Here is a 15,899-nt window from a genome sequence, read left to right on the forward strand (position 1 = left end):
ATAGCAAATACGACCAATCCTGCGTGATCTACCTAGTGGAGGGCTAACCGTAACTAGTGGTCCGTGGCCGCCACTCTAGAACCTTTCAGGATTAAATTATATTTACTGTAGTGATCTGCGCATCTTTCGTGAATATTTTTGGATATATTTATACAGCCCTATGTTACGTAATCTGTTGAGATTTGTTTGTATTGCGTATGTATTGTTTTGGTCATCGACCATCATCTTTTCCGGTCGTCAATGCCTATGAAAAACCGGTGAAGTTCAAAATACCAAATGGCAGCATTTGTTAATGATTATTATTTGAAGTTAGATTATAGTTTGTAAGAGTAATATGAGTTGGTTCGTTCCGAAGGCGGGCGCAAGGTAGTCGTGCAACAAGTCGCCGAATCTATCGATTCGCCCCGAGCGCCCGATTTTCACACCTCCGGCAATAGGGAACCTTAATTACAATTTAATATATCACCAATTAAGCCCGTTGATCGGGACAAAGAGGCTAAATTCAGACGTCTTGTCGCTTAAACGTGCTGCACGGTAAAGGCAAGCGTTCGTACTCGGCTGGGTTAAATGAAAATTTGCGAGCAAGCGCTTAATAGTTATATGTTGAACACTTTGAGCGCCTCACGGTCGCAGCGATATCCGAAGGGAATAACGTACGAGTGCTTTCGATTATTTCAACAATAGCACCATAAGGTTATCTAACAATTGTTACACTGTGAAATATGTTTGAGTTGAAAAAGTTATTTGTGCTTTAGAATACTTATCACCACGGATGCTTCCACATGGAGGATTTTATAGGAAAATTGTTAATAGAAGTCTTGCCGCTTCTTCCTATCTTAAACACTATAATATAGAAACGTTAAATGATATTTGAAATTTTGTTTCTGTACAAAATTCGCGAACAAAATTTTGATGCGTACAAAAAACAATTGATGTCGATTTATTTAAGTGTGTGTTGCCAAAAAACGTTTATGAGTGTACGACTGAATTCGATAGAAATATTAATTGTTTGAAAATTGTTTTTTTTTTATACAATATTCACGAGTGTAAGAAATCTAAGATTTTCGTTCTAAAACTGAAATGTAATCATAAATTGTTATGAAATATCAACTCAATTATCCAATTATAAATATTAATGTGTTGTTATTTTATTGTTATTTTCCTACAATTGGGTAGAAAGTTTCGTTTTATATGTAATATTACAATTGTCTAAACACGCGAATCTATTTTCTTTTCTGTATTTGCTAATAAAATCGATAAATACTATTAGTGTTTATAAGGATTATTTACTATAATAGGATCATATAATTATATTAATAAAATTTCATTTGTGCACAATGTTTTGCGTCAAACAAAATGGCGGATTGACTCTGCAATTTCCCGCCAACGGTACTGCGACAGCTAAAGCGTGTTAGAAAGATGTCTCTCAACGACACTGTTATATTTTATAGCGCCGCTATATAGCTCCGCTGAGTGGTGCGTTATAGCTTCGAGTTATAATCGCCTCGAGGAACAGAAGCTATGTGACACCTTCTAGGTCGATTTATAAAAGGAATTTTAAATATTTTACACTAATATTTCTAGTTTGGTTTTGAGTTTAAAACTTGAAATGTGTAAAATATGTAATATTATTCCTTCATAATTTTATATATGGTTTGTAAAAAATTTTAAAAGTATATCGTATTAAATTTAGGTGTTACTAGAAAGAAGTCATTGGATGTTATTCAATATACAAAAAAGATTAAAAATATATCATGATAGAAGTATAAAAATATTTTAAAAGAAATTGAAATAAGAGAAAGCTCCACAGCTTTTATTGTTCCAGGCGGAAGCTGTAAGAGCATCTTTGTCTCTGAACGGGGGTTTCTATTCGGAGGCGTGTTTAACTGAATATTTTAGGTAGGAAGCCCGGCGGGCGAAAATCCGCGGCGTTTGCGGTCGCCCTAAGTTTTCAATTAATCGCTTTTAATGTTAACTAGGGTCTTGCAGCGACCACAGGTGAGACCTGATCTATTGGTTGAGCTCGCCTAACAGAATGATGCAGAATTCTTCGCAAAAAGGAAACCAAGTTAGTACCGGATCAAGTTTATACATTTCATAACTTCCTTCCCAAACATTATACACATATATCTATATTAAATGTGTATTAAAGAAAATACTCAAACTTCTGAAATATTTAAATGTAGAATCATTTTTCACAGAAGCAAAATTTAAACGTACTTCATTTCACGAGTCGATGTTAGTTTAAAAAATTATTTTTAGATTCCTCTTTTTAATCGAGGCAACTAATTAAAAATGCATATTTAAATGAACGATGCAAAATTATTAACATCTAATCATACGCTTTCGCAAACGGAATGTTGATGTTTTTTTTTTCCTTATTAAAATTAAAAATATAAATGAGTAACTTGACGTTTTTATAAGTGTATCCGAACGAGTTTGACGTCACAATCGGAGCGATCGGTCGACGATAAGTTGGGACTCCGCCCAGCGTGCGGCTGACCAATCGCGAACCGATCGATTGGTCAGCGCCATGCAGTGACGCCTATCCGAACGCTTCGGTCCATTGACAGCCGAAAAGGCGGGAATCGCACGTCATCTGTCACAGTTTCTTTGAACAAGAGATATTGACTAAGGCGCGTTTCCAAATGAACGCTAGACAAACGTAGAGAGAAGTCAACACGGGGACGCTGTAAAAAGCTTAGGACCACGCATTCTCTAGCTTTATGGCGTCAAAAAACATCGGGCCGCGTGAATTAGTTGATAATTCGTGTGCGACTAAGTTTCGTTAAATGTAAGTTAAACATCGCCTAAGCAAATGGAGACAGGTGGCCGAGATACGCGTCTATTGGTACATAGGAGGCTGCAGGCCTAAACTATATAATATTGTTTGCCGTCTCCGAGAAATATGTAAATCGTGTGTGCCCTCGCTTTTTTAATTAAACAACAGATAAGCTTCGTTCCTTATTTGACATTTCTTTTTTTTTTCTTAATTTCTCAGTTGGGCCCATGTCAACATCGTTGTTCCACTAAATTTTTGATTGCCCATGTGTACTATTGTTGTTCTTATGTTAGATAAATATGGAATGATAATTGTGTGTGTGAGTTTGGTATTCGGTATCTAATAGCTTCGCTCTTGTCACAAAGCAAATATAACTTGAAGAAGTGTAAATTAGATTTGGTTGTTTCTTTTGATGGCACAAGAAAATTATAGTCTGTTGTAATTTTTTCGTAGAGTCGAATGATTACTTAGGTCCCTATCTTTTAATCTCTTAGTCTGTTACGTCATATATTTTTTTTAATTTTACAACCTCATAATTTGTTCAAAACACACGATATTTAATAGACAGATAACGGTGTATTAAACAATCGCTATTCATGTAGGTTATCAAGTTTTTAATAAGTTGGTTGTTGAATAAAAAGTTTTCATATTTAAATTAGAGTCCACAGATCAATGTATAATGATCATCGAGTCAACAAGAATGTTCATAAAAATATACCTTCAAGAAAGTATCTTTTAAGTTAAAGCTTCGAGGGTTCCAAACGCACCTTGTTCTCGGTAGAGCACACAACAAATTCAAGCGATACTTTTACGTCGATAAAATACAGAACAACACAGTTTATAAAATTAATGTTTATTAAATTGAAAAGGAAGTATTAATATATTCTTATAAATAACAAAATTAAATGTCAATTTGACAATCGTCTTCCCGCCATTTTATGTAAGAGTTTAAAAGATAAAGGCACAAGAGGCATGGAGCCACGTTAGACACGCCGATTAATCGAGTGCGTTAAATCTAACACCACTTGATACGTTCCCGGGCGGAGGTCTGTGGCGCAAATCAATCCGCCCCGTCCCCCAATTAAGCTTTAATCTTCGGGAGGCTGGCTATAACTTAATCCTGACTTGAGGAACGGTATAAATAAGCAATAAACCGCTACAGGTGCTCCCAACAGTTATTGAGCGTGGACTGTGTTGGATTATTTTAGTTTAGTGTTGGCTAAATTAAACTATGTTATATCGATTATTCTTAAGCATATTTTTAGAAAATCGATTTTTTTAAATATAAGTAATTAGTCAAGTTTTAGGGAAATAATAAGTTTTACACATATTACCTTTTAATTTAAAATTTAATGCGTAATTACTGCAAGTGCAGGTATTATTTTGATTGTTTGAATGAATTTGTACTTGGTTAATAATATTGAACGTATTTACGTTTGACTATATTCAAAATTTACAATTAAACGGTATTAACTTGGCTTTTAAAACAGTATGTGATTCTATCGTTATAGTAGCTTAATTATATATTATTCATGATATGTACATTATTGAACATAGGCTGCCATAGATTTTCAATGACACATTTTAATCAAGTTTTCATGGCCTCATTTTGGAGTCTTTTGTTCATCCCCTATCGTGACCCATTAGGTTATTTTTTTTTTCAAAGTAATTTTTGACCGTAATCGTTCTATGTTCATACTCATCTTTCGTTCTTATCAATGTATTTTATTTCTTTCCATACATCGCCTCACTTCCTTTGCCTTTTCTCTGGGTTTGTACTATTTTATTTATTCTTAATTTTTATTTATTTTCTTATTATATATAACAATTAAGTTATTGATGGTTGTCTGTCCACTGTGCAACTCCTTCATGACTACTGGTTTCGTCTCTACAGCAGAATTTGAAAGCTTATGACTCGTTATTTAGTGTCATTGCTTATGTTATATATTTATAGGTATATTAATATATTTTAAAACTTAATGTCTGACTGACTAAGGTGTATTATACAATCACGTTGACCTTTGTCAATCTTATCAGTGTATCAAAAGGTGGTTGAACTGGGTTTAATAAGCACATCACTAGGATTACATTACTTCTCAGAGCAAGTATAGAAAGACGTCTGAATGGAAATGTCGGTGGATGGGAAAACGCAAGTGTGGACCTCGCGTGCCCGGACCAATAATTGGACGGGGACTCCCTCATTGTCCGCGGCTTATTTATCTATCGCATTCTCAATGTTACCGATTTCTCCCAATTCAGAAAACCGTAAATACGACACACGCACGTCACTAAGAATAAATCGATTACAGAAAACATTACAATGTTTTTTTTTTATTGCAATTATTTGATCGCTGAATAACATAGCTTGAATGCAATTTTAAACGGGCAAGAATATATATATAAATAAACATGCATTTCCATCGGTCACGTTAAAAATTTTATTGCTTTATAAGTTTTCTAATGCCTGCAAAAGATTGCTACAGATAAAAAAATGTTGCTAAAACATAATGACAGTTGATATAACACATCTAATAGTTTGCTATTTATATAGCTTTTAACGGCTTTGGAAAATTTAGATTCTAAATTTAAATGTTGCATCTACAATATAAACAGTCAAAATGCCGAGAATATGTAAGCTGTATTGTTGAGTATAATTTATTTATTAACACATTATTGTACAATAAAATGACAATGGAAAAAAATACATCTAGAACATTCTCTCCCAACGCTATGCCTAAACACCAAAGAGAGGTAATTTGATTGTTAAGGACGCAATACAAATGTGAACTCGACACTTGGGGACGTAAGAATGAAGAAAGCTAAGATGGAGCATGTCATATATAGGTTTTAAAAATACTAATCTATAACGATAAATAATAAAAAAAATTAAACAGAGTAGTAATCCTGTTTTAATTTACTTTTTAAATGGCGCCCGTTTAGGCGGAATTCTGCCATGTGTAACCATTTCCAATGTCAATTATTTAAGTATCTCTGAAATTGAAACTGCGACCTACGATCTATATATGTATATGTATGAATCAATTTAAATTATGTAGATTGCATGATCATCTTACTATCTTTTATGTAGAGTATCATATAACTAATCGAGTTTAAAGTTTAACCAGCTGGATAACCTTAAGATAAATACATCTATCCAGATGTGTTTTCATTCGGAATGGTTTACAAATAATTTGTAATAAAAAAAGGAAGATTTATATAATGTATATTGTAATAAAGTGATCAATTAAACGGTGGGCAAAGTTTCCCACGTGCACGAGGTGGCGGAAGTAATTAACTAACATCCTTTTGATAGTGTTACTGTTTTATCTCGACGCGAGAAATTTCATAAACATGTGTCTATGATTAACATTTGTTTTAATATCGGAACGAATTAAACGGATTTTGTTATCTTAGAGTACTGGAATCGGGAAATGGCGAGTTGTAGAACGTAATAGACGAAGTGGTCATACTAAAATGTTATATAAACTGCGATCTTTTATATAATGCTGTGATAGTAAAAAAGTAATATGAATTTTTGTCCAATAAGACGCACTTTTGTCAACAATTTTTCGGGGTAGTCTTTTTCCGGTACAGCCTTCAAGGTGAGGAGGTTCTACCTCCTCAATCGTGTTAAGACTACGTTCTCGCATTGGCCTTTTGATTTTCCTGAACAGCCAGAAGTCGCACGGAGACAAATCAGGCAAACATGGTGGTTGCGGATGTGAGTCTAGGTTCTGGGAAAAAGGTGGTGAAGAACCAATACAGTATGACGTCGACTAATCGAAACTTGACGCCTTTGAGATACAAAACATCCTTCAAAATGGTTTAGGCGCTTGACAAATGTTATAGGCAGTACTACCAATATAAGTTAAAAAATTATCTGCTTTCCTGATGTCTGGAAGTTTTTAATGACAATTTCACTTTACTTTTTAAGAAATTTTTAAAAAATTGCACCTTGTTTTTTTCTTAAAATTGAAAATCTAAGTTATTGTTGTTTTGTTTTAATAATTCCTTAATTTTTGCGAATTCCTCACGACATTGGCCAAGATTCCTGGGGATTACCTCGTGAATAGATACGTAAACGTGGTTGATGGTAAGCGCCTTCCGTCCTGAAGGTCCCGGAATCTTTAAATACTAGTTCAAAATCAGGATTTTTCATTGTTTGTGGCAGGATGAAAAGGAGGAACTAGATGATGGTCAGCAGCGTCCCCTGCGTACCATAATATATCACGGCGATCGCCAACCTGTCTGCTGAGCTTGGCGATTACGGTATATCTACCTATAGATATCTTTGGAGGAGATCTATGCTTCCAATTATCACCCTATTTGAGGATATCGGTAAGTTTTTTTTATTTGGCTTAAAACTCTTAGGCTGATGTTACCTAGAGAAACTTTGCTCCAGGCCCCCCTAATGGGGACCTTGGTATGGGCTGTTGCTCAATAATACTCGTTTAACATTTAGACTCGAGCACGAGACGTTTGAACCTAGATTTAGTCGGTTGTTAGAAGAATTTGCAGAAGAAACTCCAGTATCAAGCTATCTAGAATAACAGAGTAATGCTGATGAATTGGATGGTATGTATTAAAATACCGACTTCCTTTAGCCGCGGTGTCATCGCATCTCGGCCGTCATTCTCCGTAGTTCGTGTTATTTTTACCAATATGGCGACCGGAGGGCGGCGTCTTTGATCTAAAGTCAAAGGGGCCGACGTCGCGACATAAAATTACGCTTGTGCAAACATAATAAACACCGACACCGAACATGGGTATCGATCTATTCATAGATCCGATCTATCGATCATTTTATGTGTTTACGAAACATCTGCGAGATGACTACATATTTTGTCTATTATAAGTATATGTTCTAAAAACTTTTAGCAACTCAAGTATATATGACATCAAATAATACGCTCAGAGCGTATCTACATCTGAGAGGAAATTTTGATCCCAACAGTGGGAACCATGATAAAAAGAGTTCTAAAATATAAATAGGTAAACATATTTGCTTTACTTCTGTATTAATGTGTGATTTGTCAAATTTATATTGTGTTCACATAAACATTTTTGATAGTACATGTAAACACAATCTTTTTCTTTTTAATTAAATTAATATTATTGCGATTTCGAATATGAAATTCGATTCAAAGTGGATTAAGTTAATCATCATAGGACGAAGAACTGGTCGTATGAAGTTGTGATCGGACTGAACGGTTCATAAGTGATGACCAGACGTTGGTGGATATGGCGCGGGGAAGTCCCCCACTAGATGGAACGACGACAAAGTCCAGTTCGAGAGAAGTCCCTTGATGCGGGCAGTGTAAGATCAATTCCTGGCGATCTTTGAAGGAAATATGATGAAAAAAATACAGAGAAATACGGCGTAATAAAAAGATATGTATTTAGTTCAGAAGAATATGGACTAAATAGTTGTAGAACTTTCCAGAATACTCAATAAAACAGGTAAGCGATGAACTAGTTGAGTCTTGTAATCTTTTCATTAAAAACGAAAGTATTCCGCGCTTCGCCAATCTTGATACTTGAGTGACCTATTAATGCGTCCGAGAAGGAATTATCGAATGCATTCTGAGAAGAAATTATACGTCGTAAAAATAACTTGCGGCAGACTTAAGTAAGGACAAGTTGCGGACGTTTGTGTGGTCGCAACTTAAGTTCACGCTTGATATATAACAAAGGCTTTTTCATAGTTAGGTTTGCTATTGGAATAGAGTATGTAATTTACTACTGTGTAATCTCGACAAAACTCGTGTACTGGCTCTTATAATAAATAGTAAGTACATTTAGTTGTACACGAGGAAGCCTGCACCCTAGTAGAGATGAGAAGATATAAGATACAAGCACTGAATAGATAATTACTAGATATAATCAAATAAAGAATATCTTGTACCATAAACCATCATATTTATTCATAATGATTATTGAAGTCTAATCGTTGAAGATATTAAAACAATAAATGAAGTGATTACATTTAAATGTATTTAATTAATTCATTTACATTTATTATAATAACCAACTGTTTGTGATATATAATTGTATTTATACATATGTACTATACTTTTTTATTAAGTACATATGAATAAATACTGTATACACTATATGTATGTTTTGTCTATATGTATACAAGTTATATATGCGATGTTTATACCTTTACTGTTTTCATATTATGGTTGTCCGAAAATTGCCTTGTGATAAGATCAGGCAACGTTTTTTTTATACTAGCGTATATACCTGCGCAGAAAACTACAAATTTTTAATAATTGTTATGGTGTAACATATACCGCAATTTTATAGAGAAAGTCGAGAAAATAAATTAAATTTTAGAAATGCTTGGCGTGCCGTATAAACATGTTTAATACGCCGCATGTTGCTCACCCCTGGTTTACACCATAAATCTAACCATCAAACCCGAAAACCCAAAGACAAAGATGGACAAGAGTTTGACGTGACATGAGAACATGTTGACATGCCATTAAGACATCGTCCTTCAAAGGATGTATACACGGAGGAAGGAAGCGCCCGACAAACAGATTTCGAGTGATTGAGTATATATTTTTTTTTTCGTCGGACACACGAAGGCTGTGAAAACACGCATGATTTCGACTGTGACTTTTTTATGTTTCTTTTTTGTCATTAACAATGTTAATTTTACTCTTTTAAAATTTACTTCAAAGTTTGAGGTGAGTATTCAACTCGCAAAGTCTAGATTTAGTTACTAAATCACTTCCGTGGACTCTCCATGTTTAGTTACTCGTATCGTATTGGTTATTTCTGTGCTGTGGACCACATATTTAAAATATCTGAAAACCTTACACAAATAACAATGAATTGCTAAAACTTTATAACCATTATCATTCTTATTGTGACAATATGCGAATATTATTGTAGTTAATTGGTGGATCGCTAAAGCCACAGGAAATCGCTAGATGTTCAGAACTTGTCTTAGCTATCTTTGGGGAAGCCTATCCCTTGCATTGAACGTTCATCGGTTGGAAATAAGAAGAAACAGATTCAAAATCACTTTCATTGCTTGTAGATAATATTTCGCACACAACTGCTGTTTTATTAGACGCTGTTTATCATTTATAGGTAAAGCATTTGACCTCTGTCTTAATGTTAAGTGATGACTATGTCTAAGATGCTACATGCTTGCTTAGAAACCTATTCACTCTTGTCTTGAAGACTCCTAAGTTATAATTGTCTGGAAACAATGATGTCGTAGATTATTCCAATCCTTAGATGTTCACATAATAGAAGTATTAGCAAAACGCTTTGTTCTGGTGGAGGGAATCTAAACAGAGCATATTTCTCTGTAGCAGATATATAAGATTACGTAATTAATGGAAATGAAAGTTATGTTACACCAATTAGTGCCAAACACAGAGTCAACTCACCAACAAAGAGACTCTGTGTTTGGCACTAATTGGTGTAACATAACTCCTTAAGATGCCCCGTGGAGGGGTGAAACACGTGTTGAGTGATTTGACGGTGGTAGTTGTGTAATTCGCATTGTTTGCCGCATATGCATTTATCAGCAGGCTGACGGGCGGTGAACTTTGTTGCACGACTACCACTGCATGTGCGGAAGTGGCTAAATATCGGTCCTTTTCTTACTTATATAAGATATTACCATTTTTTTTATTTATAAATAAACAATGTTTTAAGTTAAGATTAGAATATTTAGTCTGTGTGTTTATTATAGATGATTAAAAAAAAGTTGTTCAAAAGAAACATCGATATTATATCTCGATGCATCGATTAGCTTCACGATAATCGTATTTATATTTCCCAGTGTCGGTCGCAGGAAATGGTAAAAAATAAAAAAATAAATAGAATCGTTTAGTGGTTCTCAGGGAGCGATTTCTCTACCAATACACTGTACAAACACGGGGTAGGCTGCTAAATTCTCTATCTCGAATCGTTTAGCGGGTAGATGTCAAAAATTTTGTGGGACATTGTCGCTGCACCGATTTCTTAAAAAAAAAAAGGTTCACGGACCTCTCCGTGTGCATCGGGTCCTTTTGCCTCTTGTGGGTATGTGTGAATGATTTATTTTTTTATTTGTGCTGCCGCAGAAGCATCGCCTGGTCACTCGACGGTATGTCAAAGGAAAATTTACATTGGACTCCTGAAGTGAATTTAGTTTTAAGTTGTATGATATAATAAGTACATAACATTCATTTTTCTTAATTGCGAACTTGTACAAGTTATTTTAATATGTTTAGTTATAATTATATTTATTTATAGAGCTACATCTTTCATATCGGTTTTTAGTAGAGTTAATTTTAATTTTCCTAAATTATATATATATATTTTAGATCTCTCTTTTTTTATTAACGGCTAGGACAAATATCGGTAAACGTGCACCCTTATATAGAATGTGTGACCTCCACAATTCATATGTTAGTGATATTGATATATTCTCGTGCTCTCTCGTATCTTTTAAAAAACAATTTCGTTCGAAATTATTGAGTACATACAATGCAATTTAAACCATAATATGAATATATAAACAAACATAATTTAAATATATAAACCATAGTCTTTAATACCTGTTTAGTAATGTTTTTATTTTTATTTGTTTTTTCATTGTTTGACTATAAATCATTATATGTTCTCAGTGAGATAGTTATAAGGTAACAACTGAAACTAATTTTATATTTCTAAGCTTCTAAGTTTGTACTTTGTAACTGCCTTTTGTTACTGTCTATCTCCAATAAAGTAAATATATAAAAATATATATGTCTATGTATATATATATATACACTCCCCAGTGTTTCTTGAGTTTTATTTTTACGAAAAAAAAATTTTGTACCATTTTCTATCAACTTAGTTCCTTCTGACATTTCATATATATAGCGTCTTACTTGAATCTTTACTATATTGGTCCACTAAGTGAAGACTCTACCTAGCGTGTACCCACTAGTGGGCGTTAAAATCTTCCGTTTGGTACCAATTGGTAATATTTGGGAAATTTAACCTAATTATGTAGAAAGTTAAGTTTAAAACATGCCAAATTGATGAATGTTCCAGAGGTTACAGTGAGGATGGATCCTCCGGCGCCTGCGTCTTATCAGTCAAAGGTAGGGTCGGCAAACAGACGCACACGGCGTCCGTTTGTTCACCACGACAGCGTGTAAAGATAACATATTGTTTTGAAACACCTATGTCCTCGGGAAAGTGCATGTGTTTATTGAAGATATAAATTACATTCTGTATGGTTGTCAAATTTATGTTGTAATTATTTAGTCAGTTGGTAACACTGTGATATTTCTTTTAACAATATGACTCTATTGAAATTAATCGACTATTTTAAATGTTCAATATAATTATTTTTATTTTTAAATAAATATAGCAACATCGTTTTAATATAAATAGAGAAGAAAAAAAAGAAACAATTCAAATGGAAGAAGAGGTAGTCTTATCGCTCAAGGTGATCACTACCATACAACCTTTTGATGGAGATGAGAGACATGAAGGAGAAGGAGGAGTTATAAATCTATTATAATACCCTTGTGTTCTTATCTCCTTGGTGTAAGAAACCTTCGATTATTGGATGCAATGAAATTGATTTAACAAGTTAATAATGTTGTAGTTAATTAGGTTGTATGTTTGAATGGTTATTTATCGTCATATATATATTGACCCTGTTTTTGTGACCTCTCGTTCAATCTCTATCATGGGTGGACAGGGTTTTATTGTAATTGTAATACATTGTAATTTTTAAAATAATCAATTTCCATCCTCATCTTTTGTCACTTACTTCGCCTTCCTAAAGTTTTACAATTTTACATTAATATTTTTAACATTTATTTTACAATTTATTAATGCTTAAGTACTATTTTTTACTATTTATACGGCATTTAATTTACATTTCATCTTAAGTTATAAGTAAAGGTTATTAAGTTCCTTTCAATACATTTAGTACTTGGCTTTTCTTTAATAAAGATTTAGGTTGTTTAACTTAAGTTTAGGATAAGTTTAGAAATACATTGGTGTACACGCTAATTGGTTATAGATGTAAAAGCCTTAAGGGTGATTGTATAGTTCAAGTACTGCCTATTGTAAGATATATCCTAAATAAAAATCAATGCATAATATATTAAGAAAAATTATTTTCAACATTCGGTTTATTTAGTTAAATTAATTGTTTTATTATCTGTTTTTGTAGACTGTACTAGACTGACTGTACTAGACTGTGCTAGAAGTTATTCGCCATATTTATACTTTTAAATCTATAACTGATCATTCTGTAGAATATTGGATATCTATATATTTATATCTTTATTAAAACATATATTATAAATGTGATACGTTCGCAAAGGTACGTGTGTAATTTTTAGTATGACATTTATTTAGATATCATAGTTTACAGTGCTAGTGTGAAGAAAATATTAGTTATATCAAACAGTTACTAGGAGAACATGAATCACTGATGTATATTCTTATTCAATAGAAGCGGTTGTTCCACCATATTCAAGGCTCGGTTGGGCAAGCAGCAAACAAAGTGTAATCTACGTCAAACAGAGGCTGGGTGAACGACCTGATAGTAGCTTTATCAAGTTTATGAACGCTAGTGATGATACATCCATTTCTTACAGTTGCTTTAGTACATCGAGTCATCTATTTATCTATTTTCTAAACATACTAGCACCTATTGAATTAATGGATATATAATCATTGATTTTAGTTAACAATAATACACATATGAACTGTAACAAAAAATTGTAATAGATGCTACACTAAAAAAATACTTGACAAAAATACAGAAATAATTATTAAAATATGTCTAATTAAGGTGTGTCAATATAGATATGGATCATGATTCAGTTAATAAAATCAAAAAGTAGATGAAATACTGACTTTAAATCATTTTTAGAGCAATATTATTGGCTAATTAGAATCAAAAGCATTCTGTTTAAGCCCATATATGCTGGGTGTAAGTCGCACCCAAAAGATGCAATCCTATATAATTAATACAAAAAGTTTGAATTATATCAGATTATATCCCAAGCCTCTTTTACCTTTGGGCAACTGTTCAATGTGATTTAAAACTAATTTATTACATTTAAAAGAATTATATATGTCATAACTGAAGATTTTGAAAGCATATTCCAAATATACAGTGCAAGAACGAGCGAGTATGAAATCAAATAATATGCTAAAAGATTTAGGTCTATGTGTGGAAAAATAAATTAATTTCTAAGAGTACGGTTGGTGAAGATGAAAGATTGCAGGATCCTTGATCATGCTATGAGGGTTGTTGGCACCAAGCACCGTGCAGAACCTCCTATAACGCCAGATCTCTAAATAGATAGTGTTCATGAAGCTTCTATTGTTAGAAAATGTTCAAAGAACATATATGTGCTAAATGCTACAATGTAAATATTCAGGTGATAGATCTTATGAAGGAAGGTGATGAAGGTATTGGAAATCTACAAGAGAGGTATATGTTCAGCAGTTAACATTCTATAGTTGAATTGAAGATGACAATGATATTATTTCGTAAGACATTGGGAACGATTTGTTCGACTCCAAGCTATTTTAATGTTAATTATATATGTAATGTATTTTGGTTTTATATTTTTCCGCCAATTCTTATCAGGTCTGGTGTATTTATAACACGAACGTTGTTGTCGTATATTGAAATAGGAATTTTGGATTTGTAAGAACCTGAAGATTTTGAAACATACCTTATTTCACGTTTAATGTCGTCATAATCGCGTTGAGTGTCCAGACGGGCTTCGAGACGGGCTATGTGCTGTTTCTTTTCGTCCAAACGTTCTTCCAGCCTTTGCAGCTGTTGTGCATGTGCTTCCTGCAGCGCTGAAAGCGACGCCTGCAGACGTCGCACGTCTTCAACCAACTGCGCTATCTGTGGACAAATCTTAATATTAATGTTGCGTTCAATTTAATAATTAAAATTATATATTGTACAGAGTTGATATCGTCAACTACAGTTAATGACATAATTATAAATATATTTTTATTTTAATCTAATGTAAGTAAATATATAGTGTATATCATGATTTTTCTTCAGTTTCTCTAATATTTTCAGTCCATAGACGGCCACTTTAAGGAATAGGCTTTCGCCTTAAATATCTAAGAGTAGATACAACATTGTTATGCATGGCAGGTAGGTTGGCGATTGCAGTGTGGTATTATGCAGAGGATGCCGCTGCACATCCTCAGGAAACTTCTTGTTTGTGAGCAGTGGCAATCATATACAATTAATTTAAGTGTTAATTATAGAAGATTGCATTCCGGGAATTGAACCCGCGACCTACGTTCGCAAGTCAGTTGTTTACCACTGCGCTACCAAATCGTGATTTTGTTCTAATGATTTGTTATGTATATGATATATGTTTTTTTTATTAATAATTATTTTTTAGCCTATATATATATATATATTTCAGTTATATATATATATATATATATATATATATATATATATATATATATATATATATATATATATATATATATATATATATATATATATATCACTGAAATCATATTATGTACGAAATAAAACTTTATTAAAATGTTACATATAAATATATATATATGTGTGTGTATATGTGTGTATATGTAACAATTCAATAAAGTTTTTTTTTTAAAAATTATTTCAGTTTGGATTTCAGTAAAAATGTATTTTACAAGAAAACTTGTCACGGAGGCTTGAAGGTTCTATATTTGAGACCATGTGACCAGAACCAAGCGCAGAACGTCGATCCTTAAGGAAGACAGACCTCAGTAAAGTTCGGAAAATGCTGCTTGCATGACTCTAAACTGTTCTATTAGAAACGTATTGACGAGACCTATGTTCTACGGCTTAAGTATAACTTATAATTATTTTTGATTTACGTGAAATATACTCCGGGTGTTAATTGAAAAGAAAATTGTTGTTTATACTATATTCCTAGCAATTTAAATATTCTTAGTAAAGAAAGAACATAGCCTAATTAGTGATGAACTTTAATAACTAATGTTTCGTATATAGCAATACATTTCGTGATCAATTTGAAATTGAATTGTTTCGTTGTAAAATATACAAGGTTTTTAAGTATATATAATAATGAAATTATAAAAAAACCCCAAG

General features: G+C 33.0%; 1 protein-coding gene across 2 annotated transcripts in view; it reads right to left on the reverse strand.

Annotated features, from left to right (window-relative positions):
- Window positions 1-15,899, reverse strand: part of ct (homeobox protein, cut) — a 236,168-nt gene that overhangs the window by 26,064 nt on the left and 194,205 nt on the right. For both annotated transcript variants that reach the window (XM_068767222.1, XM_068767221.1), the window contains exon 4: window positions 14,491-14,672. In XM_068767222.1, the coding sequence (XP_068623323.1) occupies window positions 14,491-14,672 (182 nt within the window). The remainder of the gene's footprint in view (window positions 1-14,490; window positions 14,673-15,899) is intronic.

This window comes from Battus philenor, unplaced genomic scaffold (assembly GCF_028537555.1).
Source record: "Battus philenor isolate CCGP_79_NKW_IND1 unplaced genomic scaffold, ilBatPhil1.0.hap1 SCAF_23, whole genome shotgun sequence".
In the NCBI taxonomy this organism is placed as follows: Eukaryota; Metazoa; Arthropoda; class Insecta; order Lepidoptera; family Papilionidae; genus Battus; species Battus philenor.